Raw genomic sequence first — 21,826 nt, 5'->3', positions numbered from 1 at the left:
CAAATTGCAAAAAAAGGGAAAGGAAAAGAAAAAAAAAATCCACTATTGCCTAACATTTAACTTAAGATCTCATTCATAAAAGATTACGGAAAAGCACAGCAAGAGGGTTCTGTGGATGTCCGCAGAATGTAATCCCTCAATCTGGTCCTTGGTCTGCCCCGGGGTCTCCTCCCAGTGGGACGTGCATCGAGGACCTCCCTAGGGAGACTCTACTCCGAGTCTCTTCTCGCGTGACTATCTGGGTGGCTGGAGATGCCAGCCACCCGTCTGAGAAGGCACATTTCGGCCGCTTGTATTCGCGACCTTATTCTTTCGGTCATGACCCACACTTCATGACCATAGGTGAGAGTAGAAACGAAGATTGCTCTGTAGACAGAGAGCTTTGCCTTCTGGGTCAACTCTCTTTTCGTCACAACAGTGCAGTACAGCGACTGCAATATCGCCCCTGCCACTCCGATTCTCCTCCAATTGCTGTATGACAATGCCATGCAAATGCAGAGAAAATCACAGCTCACAACTTGTAGTGTGTGTGTGTGTGTGTGTGTGTGTGTGTGTGCTTAATTCACTACTTTTGAGAAGGTTATGAACATTAAAGCTTTACACTCCATATAAAATGAGCATGGACAAGTGGAGTGTGGATCTTAATACAGATACACATGTGTGCACTTCTTATTACGGCCATGCACTTAACATTTCCCATAAAGTAGGCTGGCTGGCTGCAAGCTTTACTTGAATGCCGCGACCCCTTTATTGATCGTTCATGAAGGATGAAGTGCGATGAGTCAGAGGACATATGGGACACAGGACGTTGGGCCTGAGTGTGTAAATGGAGTGTCACACGCAGCGTTACATAATGGAATTGTGTAATATTAATGACTTTAAATGAGTGGTCTGAGAATTTGGCATGCACTACAATAATGCATTACCTGTTGGCCTCGGAGTGAGAGTGTGTGTGTGTGTGTGTGTGTGTGTGTGTGTGTGTGTGTGTGTGTGTGTGTGTGTGTGTGTGTGTGTGTGTGTGTGTGTGTGTGTGTGTGTGTGTGTGTGTGTGTGTGTGTGTGTGTGTGTGTGTGTGTGTGTGTGTGTGTGTGTGTGTGTGTGTGTGTGTGTGTGTGTGTGTGTGTGTGTGTGTGTGTGTGCTTGTGCTTGTGCTTGTGCTTACAGTTGGTGTCCTTGTGTTTTGGCAGGAGTGGGAACTTGATTACATGTGTACAGTGTACACTGCATCCTGGTGTGCATGTAAGTATGTGTGTGTGTTTGTACACAAGGGTTTTGGCTCTTTGTACTAGCACGTTCTTGCATCATGTACGAACGTGAGTTTGCTAGGTGGTGTGCATGCGTTTCTCACTGTGTGTGCGCGTGTGTGTCAGGTGGTTTATCTCAGCTTTTTGAGAGAGGCTGCAAATCTCCTTGTAATTACAATCTGAATAGCCCTGACATTTTACCAAGCCTCCCCCAGGTGTGTGTGTGTGTGTGTGTGTGTGTGTGTGTGTGTGTGTGTGTGCGCACACGCTGAAGGCCTTTTGTCTTACCAGGCTGAAACAGCTGGGTGCTCCTAATTAACGAGAAACCGCCTAATTACTGTTAACTGGCCTACTGTAACTGACAAAGAGAGAGAGAGAGAACTTGAAATAAAGAGAAGAGCACACACACACACGCAAAATAAGATGCCCCACAATGGTACAGTACAGTCTAATCCTCCTGAAAACCACCCCTGACACACATGGCAGCAAGACCGTGATGGTCCATACGTGGCATGGTTTAGTTTGAGTTGAACAAATCGGGGCAAATTGGTCGAGTGCTGCTGATATATGGGACAACTGTGATAATTATTGTTGTTTGAGACTGAGGTTGACTCAGTGTAGCTTCCTGCATTTTAGAATTGACATTATTATGGTACATTTTGTCTTGTAGCATTTTCTTTATGTAGTCATGTAGCCCATTTAAATACTGTACATATAGAGAACATGTCCTCTTTGCATTATTAAACAGACTCTTGACTCATTACTAGAAAGCGTACGTACTCTAGTAATGTCTTGGGGGGTGGGGGGTGTTGCCTGAGCCTTCATCTGAAGGGAGGCCCACTCTCTCTGAAAACCGCTGGGCTGTACAATATTCTATTCAGTTGGATGTATACTGTATGTTGGAGAGAGGCGGTTCAGTATATGAAGTCCATATAAAGACTCAACAACGAGTGATGTGTTGCTGAGCTGTGATTCAACGCAGGAGAATGAACTAGAGTTCTAAACCTGTCCCGCGAGACATGGCCAAAGCATTTCCGGGGGTCCCCAGCTAAAAACGTTGAGAACCCCCGGACTAGAGCAGAGGTTCCCAACACCCAGACCGATGCCTTGTTTATGAATTGTACAAATGCGCGCAGCCAAAGTTTAGTCATTATACCAATTATTCCTCCCCACACACATTTCTGTGTTGTCACTGCTATTGTATCCTACTGGCTCACCTGCCCGTGAGGAGCCTCCACCAGGAGGCACCTTCGTCCTTCTCCTCCCGCCCAGCACTCCCCACTGACAGGCGCCGCCCCCAGCCCAGGAGTACATGCAATGACCAATATTTCACCCTCCCCGGCCGGCTTCAATGCTCGAGCTCACTGTCACTATAAAGCTGTATTGTTCACGCTTGCACTACAGAAACACTAGTTTCACAACAACCGACTTGTTTTAAAACTCACAGACAACACAGTAACGGGAGAGGTAAGAGAAAGTTGAGAAGACAAAGTAGTTACACCTTTACCTAAATGTCACTGCTGACAACCTGCTTTAGGTGATTTAGAGTAGCATTTCAACCCCAGAGAGAGAGAGAGAGAGAGAGACTGTTAAATGTCTTCTGTAGAGTATGTGATTGTGAGATTAAGATATAATGCCATATTTTGGTCTCGCTCATAGATCTCATGGATTAAAGTAAAATAAAATGAAACATTTTGTATGGCCTAATGTGCTTTTTTGTGATTGTGAAACAGTGTGAAATGAGCCCGGGGGTCGTATTATAATCAGGGACTAGACTAGTTGATATTCAATGTTCTTTTTCCAATTTAGTTGAAAAATGGGTGTCATCTTATAATCAAATCAGAGTTATATTCGGCCCAATACGGTACTAAATTCACCAAACCCCTGACTCCTCTGGCAAAATCATACAATCACCTCATATCATACACACATGACACATCCAATGAATATATAAACAGTAAACACTACAGAGAATTGTTTTAGATGCCACATCACACACATTCAGAACACAACCAGGGAACACACTTGCGGATTTGTTACATGCTGTAGTAAACATTTCTTAATAAAATGGTATATTAATCACAACTTATACTTCAGTGAATATTATGTATACTATATTGATTACATTCGAGTACACTGAAAGATGATGTGCAACTGTAAAATCCAAGTCAATGAGGGATTCATTGTGCCTCAGCATCACGTCTTTGCGCTGGGTCCAGCCAGAGGACAGGGGCAACACATGTGGTGTTGTCCCTTGCCAGGCAATGGGGGGAAAACCCCTCTGGTGTGTTGAGCTGGGTCCAGCCTTGACAACACGCCATACCCATGTCACCACTGGGCAATGTCCACGTGTCATGCTGGACCCATTGATCCACACAATTTGTAGTTTTGTAATTGGCAGATTGTATTTCACCGAAATAACCTAATGATTTATTCAATTCCATTTCCTGTAAGCAATGGCGTATCAGTTGGCAAATTAATTTAAGTTTTTAGTAAAATAATACATTTTCCAACTCTTTTTCCAACACACACTAATCATCCAGTGGAATTCATTAATTTTACATCGGACTCAATATAACCAGCATAATCTTCTTTCTGAAGATAATTATTCATGCTGTATTCTGTTTCTGTTTTCTGTTCCATCTTTCACTCATTTCCCCCGTCTAGCACAGTATTTAACATGCAGCAAAGGATACAGTATAGCTGAGCCTACGTATATAGATAGATGGATAGATCTGTATTGTCATTGCTTGCACAAAACAAGCTTCACCACTGGCATACAAATAAACATACTGTAATAGGAAATAAATATGTAATATACCTAAAGTGCAATAGTGCTAATAGTGCAATGTAATAAAATTATAGTTCAGCAATGCAAAGTCCAAAGTTTAATGCAAAGTCCAAGTCACGCCCAGAAACTTCAAGTTCGAAGCCCTCTCCACCTCCGGTCTAAAATCTATAAATGACTTGTTGATCTGTATACAAATAGAAAAAGGAAAACAAAAACAGAAAACAAACCTTAAGATTTTCCAATTAATTTAAAATATAATTGACAAAGTAATGGGCATGATGCACTGCCTGCTTATGGTCGTGCTGCTCACAATCTAACAAAAACACATTTAATGATTTATAATAACAAATAGCCAACTCCTGTTGTTGTTGTTTCCAGTTTCCACTGTTGCTATCAAGATGCAATGCTCCTGTGACACCTGTTAACTGGATTATTGGATCACTAGAAAGTGTGAAACATTTTGCAACACGTTGCATCACAGTGCAAAAAAGTGAGAATGTGTTTTGGAGGGACGAGTGCATTTGCAAATCTGCTTGTTTGACAATTTGGGCTTATTTAAAGTTTTGCCAAAAGAGTGATTGATTCGACAAATGGGTTTACATCACTGTGACAGTGGTTCTGAGAATTGGGTTTAGTGTTTTAGGCTTTTAGCTATTAAGAAAAACTGTAATTGCCCACGTCTCTACCTGGTAGATTTATGTTTTAATTCATGACAGTTACAGTATAAATCAATTCATGGAGTGGTAAATCAATACTTTCACTCCTAGCTATTAAGTAAAATAAAGATGACATGGACAACAGAAAGGGAAGCTGGAGTGAAGAGAAGAGTGAAACGGTGTGGATGCTTAATGGACGCAAAAAAACGCTTCAGAAGCCGTCAGATGACCCTGGAGGTCGCCGAACCCATCAGATGGTGGGTTGTAAGGTTTATATCAATACCAAGCAGCCGGAGCTTAACACCAACCTTCCGTGCTGCCCAGGCTGCTAGACAGCGCCTACGCTCTTCCCATCGTGAGGATCAATGCGCGCAACCTCCCATAAGGATCCACTCATTGTCGTTTCTTTGTTGCTTGTTTTCTCCGAAAATTACTCCTACTGCTCCCAGATATTTTCTAAAATATCTTAATCTGTGATTTCTTCACCTGGTTGGCAGTATGTACGGTAGAACAGCAAGAACAATATTATGTAAACATCATGATTTGACTCTTTTCAGCGATTGTGTGTGTGCTCCTTTCACACTGTTTCACAAATTGCACATTAGGCCATACAAAATGTTTCAGTCGTGACATTTTATTTTACTTTAATCTATGAGATCTAAATGCTACTACCGGAGAGGTTGGGGTGCAGAGCGTGTATAGCATGAAATGAGTGAGTGAAGCTCTGCTTAAAGCTACAGCCCCAACTGTTAGAATTGAGGCCGTAGGTATGAGATTTAGAACGACTGAGATTGGAGAGTTCATGAGCGGCTTGACGTCGGTGCCTGCCCTGCCTATCTTGATGCTTGATTACTGTCATCGATGGACCGTACTAAATAGTACTGAAAGTCTATACAATTTAAAGTATACCACCAGTACTCTGCTATCATATAGTCATATACTGTATAGAACATACTACAGTATATCAGCGCTGTTATACGAATAACAGCACTGCAGTGTTACTGGCCACCGCGGATATAATATTATAATCAACACACGCTGCATCGGGGGAATGGAGATTTGTATTCTGTAAACCCAGTTAATTTTAACTGTCGTTTTTTTAAATGCCTTGGCTTTTAAAAGAATCAGAAGGATTTGCTCTAAAACCGGAGAGATACTGTAACTAGCAAGTCATAAGGCAGCGGAACACATTTCCATAAAGACAGATGAGTGTATTTGGTTTTAGAATCTGTTGTTCACCTTGAACTGATTCAAGATATCATAGAAAGCGCTCGATTGTCGACGCAACAATTGAGCTTTGCCTTTGTTTGTTAATTGTTATTCCTGATGTTGAGTTGTCGCGATACAAATCCTGTGCATCCCCTGAACACATTGATTTGAATGTGTCCTTTCAATTGAATGGCTTCTGATTGGATTGCAGCTGCATTGGTAGAGTGAAAAACCCAATTTGAATGAATGGCAAATGTGCTCCCTAGACCAGAGGTTCCCAAAGTGGCACACAGGCACGCACGCACGCGTGCAAGGGTGATCTTAAAGGATCACTTCAGCACTTTTCAACCTATCTTATTATAATTGGTCCGACTCCTCATAATGTTCATGATAAAATACCACATTTTTCTAGTCAGTCTGTCTCTCATAGGAGGGCTGTGGGCAGTTTAGAAACCCGTCCACCAGTGATGTCATCATTTTTTAAACATTTGTCAAAATATTTAGATTTGTATTATCGTGAGAAGTTAACGATGGCTTCTAATATCACATTGCAGCTCTTCAGGAATAGAAAGCCTACAGTTTCTATTCGTTTGGATTCCCCATCGATGATGTAACTGGTGGATGGGTTTCTGAACTGCCCACAGTACTCCTATGAGACACAGACCGAGTAGAAAAAGATTGTGTCATTTTATCATGAACCTTAGTGACGACCAATTATATGAAGGTATATTGAAAAGTGGTGAAGTGGCATCATGCATGCTGTCCATATCCTGGTGCCGGGAGGGACAGTGTGGCATCATGAATGCTGTCCATATCCTGGTGCCGGGAGGGACAGTGTGGCATCATGAATGATGTCCATATCCTGGTGCCGGGAGGGACAGTGTGGCATCATGAATGATGTCCATATCCTGGTGCCGGGACAGTGTGATAGCCTGACACGATGGTATATTGTTCACATCCCAACAAATCCCTGCTTTCAGTACTATTTATTGTCCTCCTTTACTGTGTGTGTGTGTGTGTGTGTGTGTGTGTGTGTGTGTGTGTGTGTGTGTGTGTTCATCGCAAAATAAGTTGTCTGGGTTCTATATAATCACATTGCTATTGATCTGTGTGTGTGTGTGTGTGTGTGTGTGTGTGTGTGTGTGTGTGTGTGTGTGTGTGTGGGTTATGGTCATGTCATGCTGTGTTGATTTTCATGTCAGACAGCAGCAGTGTTCTGTCCTCACTCCATTACTTCCCATTCTGTCACTGTGTGTGTGTGTGTGTGTGTGTGTGTGTGTGTGTGTGTGCGTGTGCACACGCTTTGTTTTGTTTTGTTATAGACATCTGACTTTAGCAAGGAGAAATTTAAATGGAGCTGTAATGATGTCTCTTTCACTCAGACCACAATTCTTCTTGCACACAAAAAGGGAGCTTTATCTCACCTTGAGCTCAGGTATTGAAATGCAGTGATTTTTGCGGGAGAGAGAGGTCTGTGAGCACAAAACACCTTTTTGTTACCTTTTAGATTACAATTCCCCTAGTTCTAAAATAATTGGGTTTGCAAACATGAACGGCATGTTTTCAAATGATATGAACAATGATTGAATTCAATATTGTTCAATTCCGCCGTTAGTCATTAGCTGAGTCTAGAATTAACTAAATAAAAAAGCAATACTTTCTGAGAAAGTGTGAAATCTTTTCGTTACCTACTTTTGTTGCTCAGATTTTCCAGCAGTTTTTCTATGAAAAGATGAAGAGAAAGGAAAACAGAAGTTCAAGGATACATCGTTATTGCAGTCGATCACAAAATTCGCAATCATTCACATTTAGGGACATTCAAATTTCATAGGCTTTTAAAAGTACTTTCAAACATTGTGTTACTAAAGTAATAAACACAATATCTACAGGCGCCATAGTTATTTCCTTTCTATCTTTAATGTATTGTATAGCAACTACAACACATAATCCTTCACTTTGCCCCTGTGGTCAGCCATTACTGCTAGAATCCCCCCCCCCCTCATTCACTGGACCATCTGACAGCTATAGTGATCCGGAGTACCTTGACTGGTGTCTGTGCACAAAGCACCTACTAATAGTGATCCCTGTGCTAAGCCCTTTATCGCTGCAATTAGCCGGGTGTCCGTGAATGGCTGCCGGAGAAAGGTTTTAACGGGGGCCAGCACAGGTATTAGGAGCAGGCTTTGGGGAAGAATAGACTTGTGAACTGATTCAGTAATTGACTGGCTGATTGGACGACTGGCATAGTCATGACTGACTGGCTGTTGGTGCATTACTAACTGGCTTTATACCTGTACCTCCTGGGTGTCTGACCATAGTATATGACTCACATACTGATGTTAATTATACAGTACATACATTGAGCTGGACTTTCCACATTGGCATTCAACTTTTGACACCTCTGAGAGCATCATAGAGCATCACATCAGACATAAGGTAGAGCTTTAAGTAACAGCCAAGAACACGATGAGTCGATCCCCGCTACACAAAGGAGGGATTGCTGAGGTGGAGCGCCACACCTACCATCAGCTTCTGCTACGTACTTAACACATGACCTGATGGAACCCACGACCTTCTGGTCCAAAGGCAAGAGCTCTGGCAACTAAGCTAAAGCTACCCAGACAAATTATGTTCCAACCTCGACTTTGTAGTTGGGTTTCAGACCAGTTGACCAGCCAACAGAAAGGCTTATACTGGCTGAGCAGGTAGAACGGGCATGAAATAGTGAAATGTGTATTTACGAATAAATGGACATTGTAACTATGTGCACGGATGTAAAATCACTGATGACATCAGTTTTTACAACGGACTGCATGTCTTTAGGCAGAGTAATAATATCCCTAGACGATAGAGTATAGGACTTATAAAGCTATACTACACTTTAACTAATGACTTTAATTACGGCAATCCAAATCATCAATGTGAGTCACATACAGTACACGCAAGCATCGCACACTCACGAACGTGCGCACACATACATTCTGTAGTTCTCGTGTTGAACAGAGACGCACAACGGACAGACTGTGAACACGGATGGGGGTGCTATCTCTCAGAGAGAGAGACACAGACAGACAGAGATCAGTACGATGACTCCCTAGCCACTGTGGACGGACGCAGACATCAAACACAGCAGATAAGGACAACCTTGGTTGACTGGCTATCTCTTCTAAAGGGAGACAGACCACTGCACTGACCCTCAGAAGTCCACAGATTTAGATTTGGGACTTAGACTTAGATTAACGCATATTAACCGCTCTGAGAGGCGCAGATACACCGACGGCAGTCTCTCTGTTGAATGGAGGATCCGGATACTTGCACTGACCAAAGTCACTTCAATAACACACACACACACACACACACACACACACACACACACACACACACACACACACACACACACACACACACACACACACAGTCTCCCTAGTTGCATCTTAGCCCTCCTGCAATTCACTGATAAGGCTCTCTTTCTCTCATACACCTTCTCTTCGTTTCTCTCTCTCTCTCTCTCTCTCTCTCTCTCGCGCTCTCTCTCTCTCTCTCTCTCTCGCTCTCTCTCTCTCTCTATCTCTCTATCTCACCATCTCTATTTCATTTCTCTATATCTCCCTGTGTTGCTTTCTCTTCCCCTTGTTACTTTTCACTTATCTGGCCTTTTTTTCATTGCCATTCCAGAGCCTCACGAGAACTCGCCAGGCATATTGTTATTGTGTGTGCTTGTAACGGTTGAATATGCCTTTATCTTTTAGTGTATGTGCTAACACAAACTTTGTCCTACACAAACATTGTAGAAGAAAATAAATCACACCCGTGTGAAGTGAGTGGTGCAACTCCGTGTGGGGGTCCCCGGGGGGGGGGGGGGGGTGCACCCATGTTGCCGGCCTGATTCCGGCGTGCCGCCCGACGCCCGTGTCCGAAACGGTTGAGTAATGACAGAGTTACCGTGTGGGGTCCCTCTACTGTATCCTTTACTGTACTATACTGTCACTGTACATGTCACCCGAAATCACCATATATACAGTTAAAATGTGGGTGTGTGTTTGTGTGTGTTAGGTTGTGTGTGTTAGGTTGCTGTTTTCATGCTCAGACACACCCAGCCACCCAGCCACCCACACACATAGCTCCGTAGATAACTACTCCCATAGACAATGAATGGACAATGTTGAGTGTTTGTGTAAACACAAACATTGAAGACGAAGGTGAGAACGCAAATTCTCATAGGCCGGAATGAGATGATGTACTGTATAATGATGTACGATGATAAGATCGGCCCTCACATTTGTGACCAAATTTGACTGAGGGACTGCCATTGTTTTTAGTTTTAGTTTTTTTCACGTCATATGAAAGCAGGGAATCGTAGCTTCAAATGTACATATTGGTTGTGGCTTCTAGAGTAATGTCTTGCAGAAAAACAGCGAGTTGAGAAAACCGGTCCTGAAAGTTTCACTTCTGTGGTCTCTAACATTACACCTAGCTACATGTTTAAGCATTTATTTCATATTTACATGTCTATTTCAGCTCTGACACTTATTTCAGACATGCTCTAGTATGTGAAGAGTCTGCCTGTGCTAATAACTCATTTTGGGGCGAAAATAAATTGCGCGATGGCAGGCTCTCAGTCAATTCTGAATATTACGTTATATTATGTTCAAATGGAATATTAATTGACAGCCCTAGTCATTATAGTTTTCTCATGAAGCCTTAGCCAGTTTGAAACTGCATATTCCACATCCACATAGTTGCATGATATTATTATTATGGGGAGAAGGCAGGAAAACGCTTAGTATGCCGTAATAAAATGGAACAAAACAACATTACAATAAATTACATTAAACCAGGAAAGATACGTTCCCTCAGGAAATTAATATAGCCTTGATTGTGCGTTATTGAAAATTGTATACATCAGAATCCCACATGGGTCCATTATTGCAGAAGCATCTTCTTGACACACAGGATTTAGCCTGTCTTTCCATTGAACACTAATCTGAAGTTGATGCTCTCTGTTACTTATAAATGGGCTGTCGGAAGCCATTACTTACCTGAGAGTGGGAAAGGCAGGGCAGCTGGCCCTGACAGACTGCCTTATTGATCTAGACAAAATATTTATACAAAAATTATGAATCCCATTTTAAAAATAGGATTTGTGAATCATACCCCGCCATCTACCCCCAACTTTTCAGAAAGCATTGATTCCTGTCCTTCTAAAACCAGATCAACAACCTACTAAATGTGATTTCTATAGATCAGGGGTGTCAAACTGTCGGTGTAGGGGTCCGATCCACCTGGCGGCGTGACTTTCATAGTTCTTTTTGGAGCTTCTCTGAGCCTTTATTTAATAGGTATACAGTGGAGAGAGACAGAAAACACGGAGACTGTATAGGGGGAGTGGCATGCAGCAAATGGTCCCGGCCAGCCGGTAATCAAACCGGGGACTCTCTGTCATCGTTCGGAGTCCATTCGGCATTCACCATAACGACGCGGCTATCTGGTCGCCCCCCGTGGCGTGATTTTAATGTATTAACAATGTATTACGTCTGGCCAAATATTATGTGTAGTCTATGGCAGCTGCTCTCTCTCGCCAGTGTCTCGCTGTCCCTATCGCCGTCTGTAGTCTGCTGTGTGCAGAGCTGCCTTTTACCTGCCGCCCAGCCCTGGGATGAGAAGCTTTGCAGGCCCCCTGGCCTCCCCTCGTCTCTGTGGCAGGAGGAGATATACAATGGTGTTTGATCCCCCGCTAAGACTAACAGCCAGAAACCACCAGAATATTTCTGTTAGACGGACAATATAACATAAAATAGTATGACTTTATTCATTAAATGGCTGATTTCAGATTCGACTGGTCTGGAACACGTTTAGTTATTAACCTGCTGTAAACCAACTAGTAACGTTTATTTTGAACAGTTGCTCTTTTTTTTTCTTTTGTGGCTTTCGCCTTTATTTTATTTTATTTTTTTATGGAGGGACAGACAGTATGCTGACAGAAAATGGGGAGAGAGATGGGGGGAAGACATGCAGTAAAGGCCGTCAGGATCGGGAGTCGAACCCGGGGCACACTGCCAGACTGGATTACCAGCCAAGGTGCCTGGACCACTGAGCCATGGCCCAGGCCGAACAGTTGCTTTTAAAACAAACTTGTCAATGGGCTATCTGCAGTGCACACACGCCATTTTGGAAAGAACTAGGGGACCCTTCCCTAGTTCCTTCACAGGCGTTACCGCTGACACTAATGTTCTATTTGCGAACGCAGTGAGCACTTACTATGAGACCTAGCAGATCATGTCTGTGTGTGTGTCCGTGTGTCCGTCCCCCCTTTGTGCTCGTATATGGAGCTGAGTGATTTGTTTGTCATTGATGCAACACACTCCATATTTGGACATATAGCTGCTTTGGGGACTCCTTATATGGTTATGGCTGAATTGTTATTGCAATTTACGATCTGCGTTCGCTTCCCGCGTTTGCGCGTCTTACTCGTATAGTATCTCTGTTCAAACAGAGTCAGGGTGCTGCTATTGGGCATGTTCCTGTGTGCTATTGGGCATGTTCCTGTGTGGAACATGCCCAATAGCAGCCCACTGGAAACACTATGCTACACCAGTGGGTTCCAAATGGCCTCGTACGGGTGTGAGTGCACAAATGGAACCAAATGGACCTGGATCCATTTGGTTCCATTTATACACTCTCAGAGATATGAGAACTACTGCACACTAAATGGAACAGAGCCTTAATTACCGGGAGTATCATCGGTAACACCACGGTGAAGGAAGTAAGGAAGCGGTGTGGAAGTAGGAAGAGTTATTCTGTGTGCATATATATATATATATATATATATATAGCTCATTAACTTAACTTGATTCCGTACTGGAACTACTGGAGCATTATCTTCTATTATGCTACAGAGGTATAACATTCCTGGCATGTGTGCAGCCGCTGTTCTCCAGCACTTGTATTTCACTTTTGATTAGATCAACACACTGCACTGCAGCGGTTCCTTTAATCGGAGCATCAATTTAAACGGTCTTTTCTCGACAAACGCGTTGCAGATCACGATTGTTTAAGACGAAGGATACCCGGCACACAGTATATTTTATTCATGTTTGGTTACATGCTTGAGCAGTGCTGTCCAGCACCTTATTGTTGAGGCACTTTTGCTCCTGTGATTACACACAAATCAGTCTAAAAGTTTTCTTCTTTGTTGCCGTTTGGTGTGTGTGTGTGTGTGTGTGTGTGTGTGTGTGTGTGCGTGTGTGTGTGTGTGTGTGTGTGTGTGCGCGTGTGTGCGCACACACACCATTTACCCATGCAGAGTGCTACAGCTGCCCTGCTTAAGTTTAACACAGGAAGTTAATTTAGCTGTCACATCTCATTGGCTACCTCCCTCCGCTTAAATGGCCCATCGAGCCAATCAAGTCCACTCAAGGTTACAATGTCACAACAGCCGTTTCTCCTGTAGATGGAGTGGATTAAATGGGCCGGATGAGTCAGCAAATTGTTCACACAGAGACAGATGAAGCACGCACGCACGCACGCACGCACGCATGCATGCATGTAGGCATGCACGCACACACGCACACAGACACAAACGCACACACACACGTCAAAAACTAGCACATTTGCACACTTGCTGTAAAACGCGAACACTCATTTACTTGTGTGAATTCCTCAATCTCAGACAATGCAGAGAAACACTATTAATTGCAAACGCTTTCCATGACACTGAGAACAATGATTAGTGCAATGAGGAGCATTTACTTTACACTGTGTGTGTGTGTGTGTGTGTGTGTGTGTGTGTGTGTGTGTGTGTGTGTGTGTGTGTGTGTGTGTGTGTGTGTGTGTGTGAGAGAGAGAGAGAGAGTTTGGCAGTACTGATTCACACTCACTTACCCCCCGACAACTGAAATTGCCCCCCTGCCTCTTGACGAGCTCATGTTGGCACACATGCATGCCTAGCCTACTATGCTTACACGTTCACACACAAACTCTCTCTCACTCACACATGCATTCACGGCTTTCACGCCCGGCTCGCTCGATTGTTTGTGCATGTGACACACACACACACACACACACACACACAAGCATACACACACAATCACAGAGTGCTAATTAGGAGTCCTTATTATAGTTGGATTATTCTGTTCAGCTGTGCAGCCACAGGCTCCTCTTATAAGTGCATTTACTGTAAGTACGCTTAAGTACTGTACGCACTGTAAGTGTGAGCTAAAGGAAGGATTTGCATACTTAACAAACTAGTAGAGCCACCAACAACTGGTGAAACCAAAGCACCATAGGCCAGTCAATCTAAGCTCATTTAAGTTCATATCATATCATATCATAGGCCAGTCAATCTAAGATAAAAGGGGTAATCGTTCAAGGTTTTTTATGATCCTTAGGGTCATCCAAATAACATTAGAAATATATTGGATCATGGTAAATTCAGGGGTTGAACGTTGTTCCCATTCCAAGCGAATTCCAAGGAGTGTTTTTTCGTGCAATTAATTCAGAATCATGAATAACCCCTAGTTTGACATACATACATTTGACACACATGTCTGTCTGTCTGTCTGTCTCATTAGTCCCAGTACCAGTGGGTAGTGCAGGGTAATATATTGAGTCCTCCAATCAAAAAGACTTGATAGGATGGGAATTTTAATGAGCGACATGAAGAATTCAGTATGCAGGCATTGACGATGTTTTTTCTCACTTCTAATGCATTTTTAATGTTTAACAATAATTAAAAGTCAAAGACATCTCCTGCCAAACTCTTTGTTTACTCGCCCTTGTAACCTTGACCCTGCCTGTAGACAAACAGACAGACACACCTATAATCAAGGATGTTGACAATAATCCAGATCTGAACTTTGAGAGGTGAACCCGTAAATCTCACAGTATAATTGCCGTGTTCATTTCACTATGGGGGGTTTATAGTGAACCCCCACTTCTTTCTTTGTTGTTCAGTTGTGATCTTGTCAACTTTATCTTCTCTATGATGTACGATGGGCCCAGATTGGGTAATATTATTACAATAAAGTTGCTTCAACATGAAAATGCCTCAACTTAAATATCAAGTATACATTTTCTCTCAGTTAAAAGAAAAATAAGAAATAATAGTTATTATCCAGTGGGGCGACTGTGGCTCAGGAGGTAGAGCAGGTTGTCCAATGATCCATGGGTCGGCGGTTCGAATCCCGGCTCCTCATGTCTACATGTCGAAGTGTCCTTGGGCAAGACACTGAACCCCAAATTTCTCCCGATGTGCTGGTTGGTACCTTGCATGGCTTCCACCGCAATCGGTGTATGAATGTGTGTGTGAATGGGTGAATGTAATGCACTATGTAAAGCGCCTTGGATAAAGGCGCTATATAAATGCACCATTTACCATTTTATCCATGAAAAGAATACACCATATACTGTAATAGAGTAGCCACTGGCCATAATCTTCCCTATGATGTAGGATGGGCCCAGATTACCCATATTACATACAATTGCCTCGAGTTAAATATCGAGTATGCATTTGGCCTCAGTTATATAAGAAAAATAAGAAATAAGTAGGCTAGTTGTATCCATGAAAAGAATACACCAATATGCGGGGGCTGCATAGGGTAGGCACTGTTTTCAGTATGAAACCATGGTTAAAAAAACACTTACTTACTTTTTGTTATGATTAGCCATTAAAAAAAAACACCCTAAGTAGGTCAGATTTGCCAACCTTCACGCTGTAATTTTGTCATTCCTAGCCTCTGCACTCACGAGCAAGCATGACGCTCTAGTCTAATTATCACTGGAACAATGTTATCTCCGTCATGCAGGACAACTTACAGTACGATGCAATTATGCTATGCATTCCTGCAGCAGGTAGTTATGCTTTGCATAGTTTTTGTGATTAGTCACGCCCTTTTTATTATCTTTAACGCCTCCCTTATACCCAGTGTGTGTGTCTGTGTGTGTGTGTGTGTGTGTGTGTGTGCGCGCGCATGTGGGCATGTGGGCTCTATGTGATGTCTGTGTGAATTACTGTTGCAGACAGGGTGACACAATCTGCAGAGCGTGAACCATGCCACACTTAATGTACTGTCCTGTAGGATCTGTGTGAATGCCATTAAATTGCATCCTTTCTAGGGTTCTTTCTCAAAGAGTCTGCTGATCTAATGTGACTGAATTGGTCTAAACAATTGAACGCTGACGGACTGCATTACTTTCATAGACAACATGTCTTATCGGTGGTTTCTTCATGGTAGAATGTGGGCAGTAGAATCTAAACGCCATTAAGCGGTGGGTGTGTTTTGATGGCGGCGGTGTGGGAACATCAGGGCGGGAATAGTGCCTCCAAAATGGTCTGTGCACCACCAAAAGTTACGAGGGATTTTAGGGCTGTCAAACCAATGCATTGTATGGATTATTAATCACATTTTTAATCAATAGAAATTCAGTCACATTTAGAGACCCAGTGACATGAAAAATATGTTTTTCACACTTTTAGACCACATCCGTGGTCATCATATGAGCATACCTAGCAATGGATGCCAAACATTTTTGTGTATTTTTATATCAAAAGTCCATCAAATCGAATTTTAATTACTTCCTGAAAATGAAAACGTACTGCGTGTTGACGTGTCGAGGTCCACATCGATAAAATCCAATAAAAATGAAGCTCACCCGTTTCCCATCTGCGCGTCCGTCCAAACACAGCTGCTACTCATTACAGAAATCCTCCGTTTTTAATCCCATTCAAGATGACATATTCAGACAGTGTATTACTCGGTAAAATAACAGTCGATTTTAAATAAAACTCAAACAACAGATAAGGTGATGTGTGTGTCAACTCAAGCGTTTTTTTTTTTTTCCTTTTAGATAATGGTAAACGACATGATCCACATTTTGAAAAACAGCGACAGAGACGTTTGGTCATACACTTCATTCTACGACCCACACTGGCGGAATGATTGATTCATGTCATTAACATGTATATCACATACGTTTTTATAACCTTTCAAATCAATCACAAGTGTTAACTCGTTGCTTTTGACAGCACTAGAAGCTTGTACATGAATTAAAGGTTCACACAGTTCTTTGTTGGGGGATATCAGGTGGCCCTGACCCCGGGGTTAATAATACCATTGAGAAGCTTAATGGATAATCTCAGCAATGCATTAATGTCATGAAGGGAAATAAGTTATCTTGTTCTGGGCTCCTGTCCTTGGAGCAGGTTGGCACGTAAACATAAACGTCTTGGATGCTCTAACTCAGGGCACTTGGGTGATGTTGGGCAGTGAACCCTTTCATTATTCGGTGGCCTCTAAACCAGAGTGCCAGCCCCTACTTTGCCTTCCTCCTGCATTCTTTTCTCTTCTTCCTCTTTCCCCTACCTTCCCCATTTCCTCTCTGCAGTCTTTCTCTGATGTCCTCTTTTTCTCCCTCTTCTCTCCTTCCTTGAAGAAGATCAAACCGTTTAATTCTGTGTAAAGCTGTGCGTCAACTACATATCCTATACCTGCTTTTTTTGCACAATGTTTGTGCATGTGTACTGTATATATACATTTGTGTGTTTGTGTTTGCTTGTGCGTACAGCATATGTGGTTGTGTGTCAGAGTCACGACTTACCACGGCTGTGCATGTTCCTGTATCCTCACATCATCTATCCAAAAGATCTTAACTGCCTAAAGCTGCTTTCATGAAAGAAATGCATTTAGATTGGGTAAATATTATCCATGTCTCCTTTAAAGATAAGTAATCTCTTTACAAACTGTGAAAATGCCTTCCGTCATATATCTTTCACAGACAAAATAAACTCTACCACTATATGTTGGCCCATAAGCAGGGCTGGCCTAGAGATAGGGGACAAAAGTTGTGTATTGATTCTCGTCACCATCATTAGGTTAGCTGATCCAGCAGTGAGCTAGCAGGTAGCTGGTGGATCTTTTTGACTACCTCGTAGAGTAAACCAGAACTTTCCAGAACTTGAAACTTTCCAGTTCCAACTCAGCACCGTTTAAGTCAATGTAATTAAAAAGAAAGTACTACACAGTATGACGTCAAGTCCAGCAATTCCAGCTGGCAGATTTGTCGCACTGGTAGGCAAACTGCAGCCGGGGGTTCGTTGAGATAGATTTGCGTCGATGAGAGCCAGGTAGACCAACTTATGAACAAAAACTATTTCTCCACGACTTTGTAAAATACTCGGTCCAGGAAAATAAAAGAAGACGTGCACACATTGTTTTCGGCTTTGTTGCTTTTCAATGTGTATAGTGTATCATTTTATTGAGGTATATTCTAAAGAGCACAAAGTATATGATTCTAAACGTAAAGTATCATGATGAGACTGTCCATCATTAACAGCGTGGCAACCAAATCCCACGATACTGTTTAGTCAGAAACGATACACGCTGCTGTTTACTAGATGCCTTGATGAAATTAAACCCATGATCTAGGTCACTGGTTCTATGTCCCTGGCAGACAGTTACCGGCTGTTTAGCACCCGAAGGATGGGGGTGTGTGTGTGTGTGTGTGTGTGTGTGTGTGTGTGTGTGTGTGTCTATTTCCAAATGGGTGGGTGTGGTTGCTCTGCCCCAGGGTGCTGCTAGCTAGCCTAGTTTAACGTGCGAGCACACACACACTGTGTCTGTTTGCGTGTGTTTCAATGTCAGTATGTGCAAATCTTTTAGTTTTATTAGTTACAAGTGCACCCTAATCATCTGCTTTTGTATGTCTGCCTAAGTACTGTGTGTGTGTGTGCGGGTGTGTGTGCAGTCTCGTCCAGAAAGCTGTAGCTGAGATGAAAGGAGAGAGATGAAAGAGAAATATTCATCTTCTCTCTCCCTCACCTTCTCTTTACTTTGTGTTACTAGTCTCTGTCTTTCTCTCTCTCTGCCCCCTCTCTCACTTCTCTCTTCCTGTGTCTCATCCTCACCATCTAAAATGTTATTACATGTAGATTTATTTTTGTGGGGTCGAATGTACTAATGAGCTTCATTGACTCTGTCGCATGCAGTCCAGGCCTAGAGGAGCCTTTGGCAGATGTGACAACAGTTTGGCACATGGTATCTTTGAATTTAAATGTCCGAGAGGAAAGGGCATGGGGCGTAGTGGGAGGAGGTTAATGTAGTTTGTCACTGGAAACTACCACCATATGAAACTCAGTAGAGGGCAGACCCATAGAGTAATAAAAGTATAGAGACCGAACCGGAGCGTTAGCCTCGGACCTCAAAGCCCGGTGAACGTCCGTCCACCTCCATGAAAGTGCTGCAGTTCCTCTTTTCGCCAGTAGGTAGTGGCAGCTTCAACGTTGGATAGACTCACTGGGGGCTTGGGCCTTCACCAAGGAGGCCACTTGACCCTAAACTGTTGCAGTGTCATTCACACTGCCACAGGGCCATGTTCAGCTCCATATTAAAATGATCTTTATTCATTATTCTTTGTAATGCTACTGTAAGGCTTATATAATTACACTCATATAACCAATGTGGCCACAACCTACTTTACGTCCAAAGTTTATGAAACTGAGTTTAGTAATTACAAATTTAGGTGAAACGTCTAGATTAGCATAATTATTATTACACCTCCTTTAGAGAATTGATGTGAAAAACAAATCAGTTCTTCCTTGTGGACATGGTCGACCTTCTCACAAAGTTTTGAACAAATCCACTCAGAACCTTCTGAGATATCCCGCTAAGAGGCACATTAGGTGTGCTCGGGGGCGGTAATGAAAAGGCGAGAGAGGGAAAAGGTTGCAATGAGCCTAGATAGGAGGGGTGGAGACGAAAGAAAGAACATGGTACCCAGTATATAATACTCAGGAGAGAGAAAGGGGTGGCTTTGAACATTAATAGCATCTTTAAAAAAAGGAAATCCATGCTATGCTCTTAACAGGTCGCCGGTTGGAGAGGGGAGGGGAAGAGGACAAGATGGAGGCAGTACGGAGGAGAGACAAAGGTGAGCTCAGGGGAATATCGCATGAACATCAGGGGAGGAGATTAGAGAGGGAGCAAAATGAAAGGCTGAAGAAACATGTCTCATAAGCAGACCCAAGCTGCTGTAGGCGGTGCAACTACTGCTTTAATGTAGTAAACAACGCCTTGCGCGACAGGCTAGACTTTCAATGCCTTTAGTTTCTGTAGTTGTTTCACTTTCACTATACTTAAAGACTTCAGGGCATTCATGAACCCTCCGTCATTTGAATGCTACAAATGCCATTATACAGAATGGGTTCATTGTATGATCTCTTGTCTTTATTGAAGTTTAGTTCTGTCTGGGCCTGACAGACGCTATAGTTTGACTTAGCAGACACTTGTGCGTGGCGGCTCCACTTAGTTGTATGCGTGATCACATTCTTCCTCTGAATGTCTTCAGAGAATGTGCAACAACCTTGCTTTGCTTGGAGACTTACGCAGCAGATGCCTCAACAACATACATTATGAATGGCAATGAATCAGGCAACCTGAACAGTAATATGTGGAACTTTTGTCTTTTTACCTAAAAGTAGGACTGACAATGAATGGATTTTTTTTAAATTGCATTTTCAAATCTTATTTCATTATTTCAAAATCTGCAGATAAAGCCCTTGAGATTCATGCTCTTGTTTTCAAGGGGGTCAGTACTTGGTACAGATACAGATTAAAATCCAATTAGTGCCTACAGTATATCCATTGGGTGGTAAAACAAAGCAATACACTCTTAAAAGTAACATTTCCCTTGTGATCCACACTAATTTCAAAGAGCTACAGGTGAAAACGCTAACCTGAAATTACCTCCACACACATACACAGCAATTGCACCAAGCGGGAGAAAATTCTTTGAGCTTTAAGCTCTTCTTTTCTTCTTTTCACACTATTCAGCTGGGCTTTCCAAAGCTGTTGGTGTATTATTGGAACACAAGCTGATTTTTGTGAGCTTTAGGCATATTGGCTACATAATATTTTCTTACCTCTTTCTCTCGTACTGTTTTTTCCCCCCCTTTTACTTATAAGCTCCAAACCGACTCTCTCTCTCTCTGCCTATCTCTTTCTCTCCTTCTCTTTCTCTCACTGACCTTAATTAGCTTGCAATCCCGCAACCTCTTCCCTGTGTCTCTGATGTCTGATTCACACTCTGTTGTGCAGTGTCGTGCCCCTGGAAATAGCTGATCTACAAGCCCTCTCTGCGTTTCACAGTGTGACATGTTGTGAGCTTATATATCGGCAATTTTCGGTGCGACACACCTACTGTATGCGCAACTACTGTAAATATAACAGGGCTTTAACTATATGTCTCTCCCCACGTAAATACTGTCTCGGGGGCTAATACAGTAAATGTGAGAGACAGATGTAACATACATGTATGTGCGTTCCGTGTAGCATACGGTGTGTGTGTACGTGCGTGCGTGCACAGGCATATGTTCAACGCCTTTCCTTTCCCTGTTCATCTCCCTGACCTCAATTCCCAGGCAGTCTTTCACCTCACCATTATCTTCACCTCACCATTATCTTCCTCCCTCTGTCTCTCACTAGCTCTGCTGTGTCTGTCGATTGCTCCCTCCCTCCTTAGTCTGTGTCCCACTGTGCATGTGCACTATCTCATTCTCTCTCTCTCTCTCTCTCTCTCTCTCTCTCTCTCTCTCTCTCTCTCTCACACACACACACTCACGCGCACACACACACACACACACACACACACACACACACACACCAGGTGTGTGTTGTTTTAAGCTAGACGCTAGACAGAAAGAGAGGGAAAGCAGAGGATGCCCTAGTTCCTGCAGTGAAATGAGGGGAAATAAAAACTGCAATCAAGGTAATAACAATAAAAACCTAGTGCTCAAAATATACTGTGTGTGTGTGTGTGTGTGTGTGTGTGTGTGTGTGTGTGTGTGTGTGTGTGTGTGTGTGTGTGTGTATAGTCAGTGTACATATCTTGCCTGTGCTGTGTGTTTATGATCTTAAATGAGAGGGATGGCTCCA

At 42.8% G+C, this 21,826-nt stretch overlaps 1 protein-coding gene across 2 annotated transcripts in view; it reads left to right on the top strand.

The window, feature by feature from the left end:
* Positions 1-21,826, top strand: part of csmd3b (CUB and Sushi multiple domains 3b) — a gene marked incomplete at its 3' end in the record, with an annotated part of 479,766 nt that overhangs the window by 15,104 nt on the left and 442,836 nt on the right. The window contains exon 2 of one of the 2 annotated variants that reach the window (XM_080787483.1): positions 19,761-19,823. The exons of the other annotated variant lie outside the window; for it this stretch is intronic. Within the exon in view, the coding sequence (XP_080643609.1) occupies positions 19,796-19,823 (28 nt within the window). The 5' untranslated portion in view covers positions 19,761-19,795. The remainder of the gene's footprint in view (positions 1-19,760; positions 19,824-21,826) is intronic. 2 annotated transcript variants of the gene reach the window in all.

Source organism: Protomyctophum bolini (assembly GCF_963924005.1).
Source record: "Protomyctophum bolini genome assembly, chromosome: 17".
NCBI classification, from domain to species: Eukaryota; Metazoa; Chordata; class Actinopteri; order Myctophiformes; family Myctophidae; genus Protomyctophum; species Protomyctophum bolini.
Note: the sequence above shows the minus strand (reverse complement) of the source record. Positions and strands in the feature narration are given on the sequence as shown.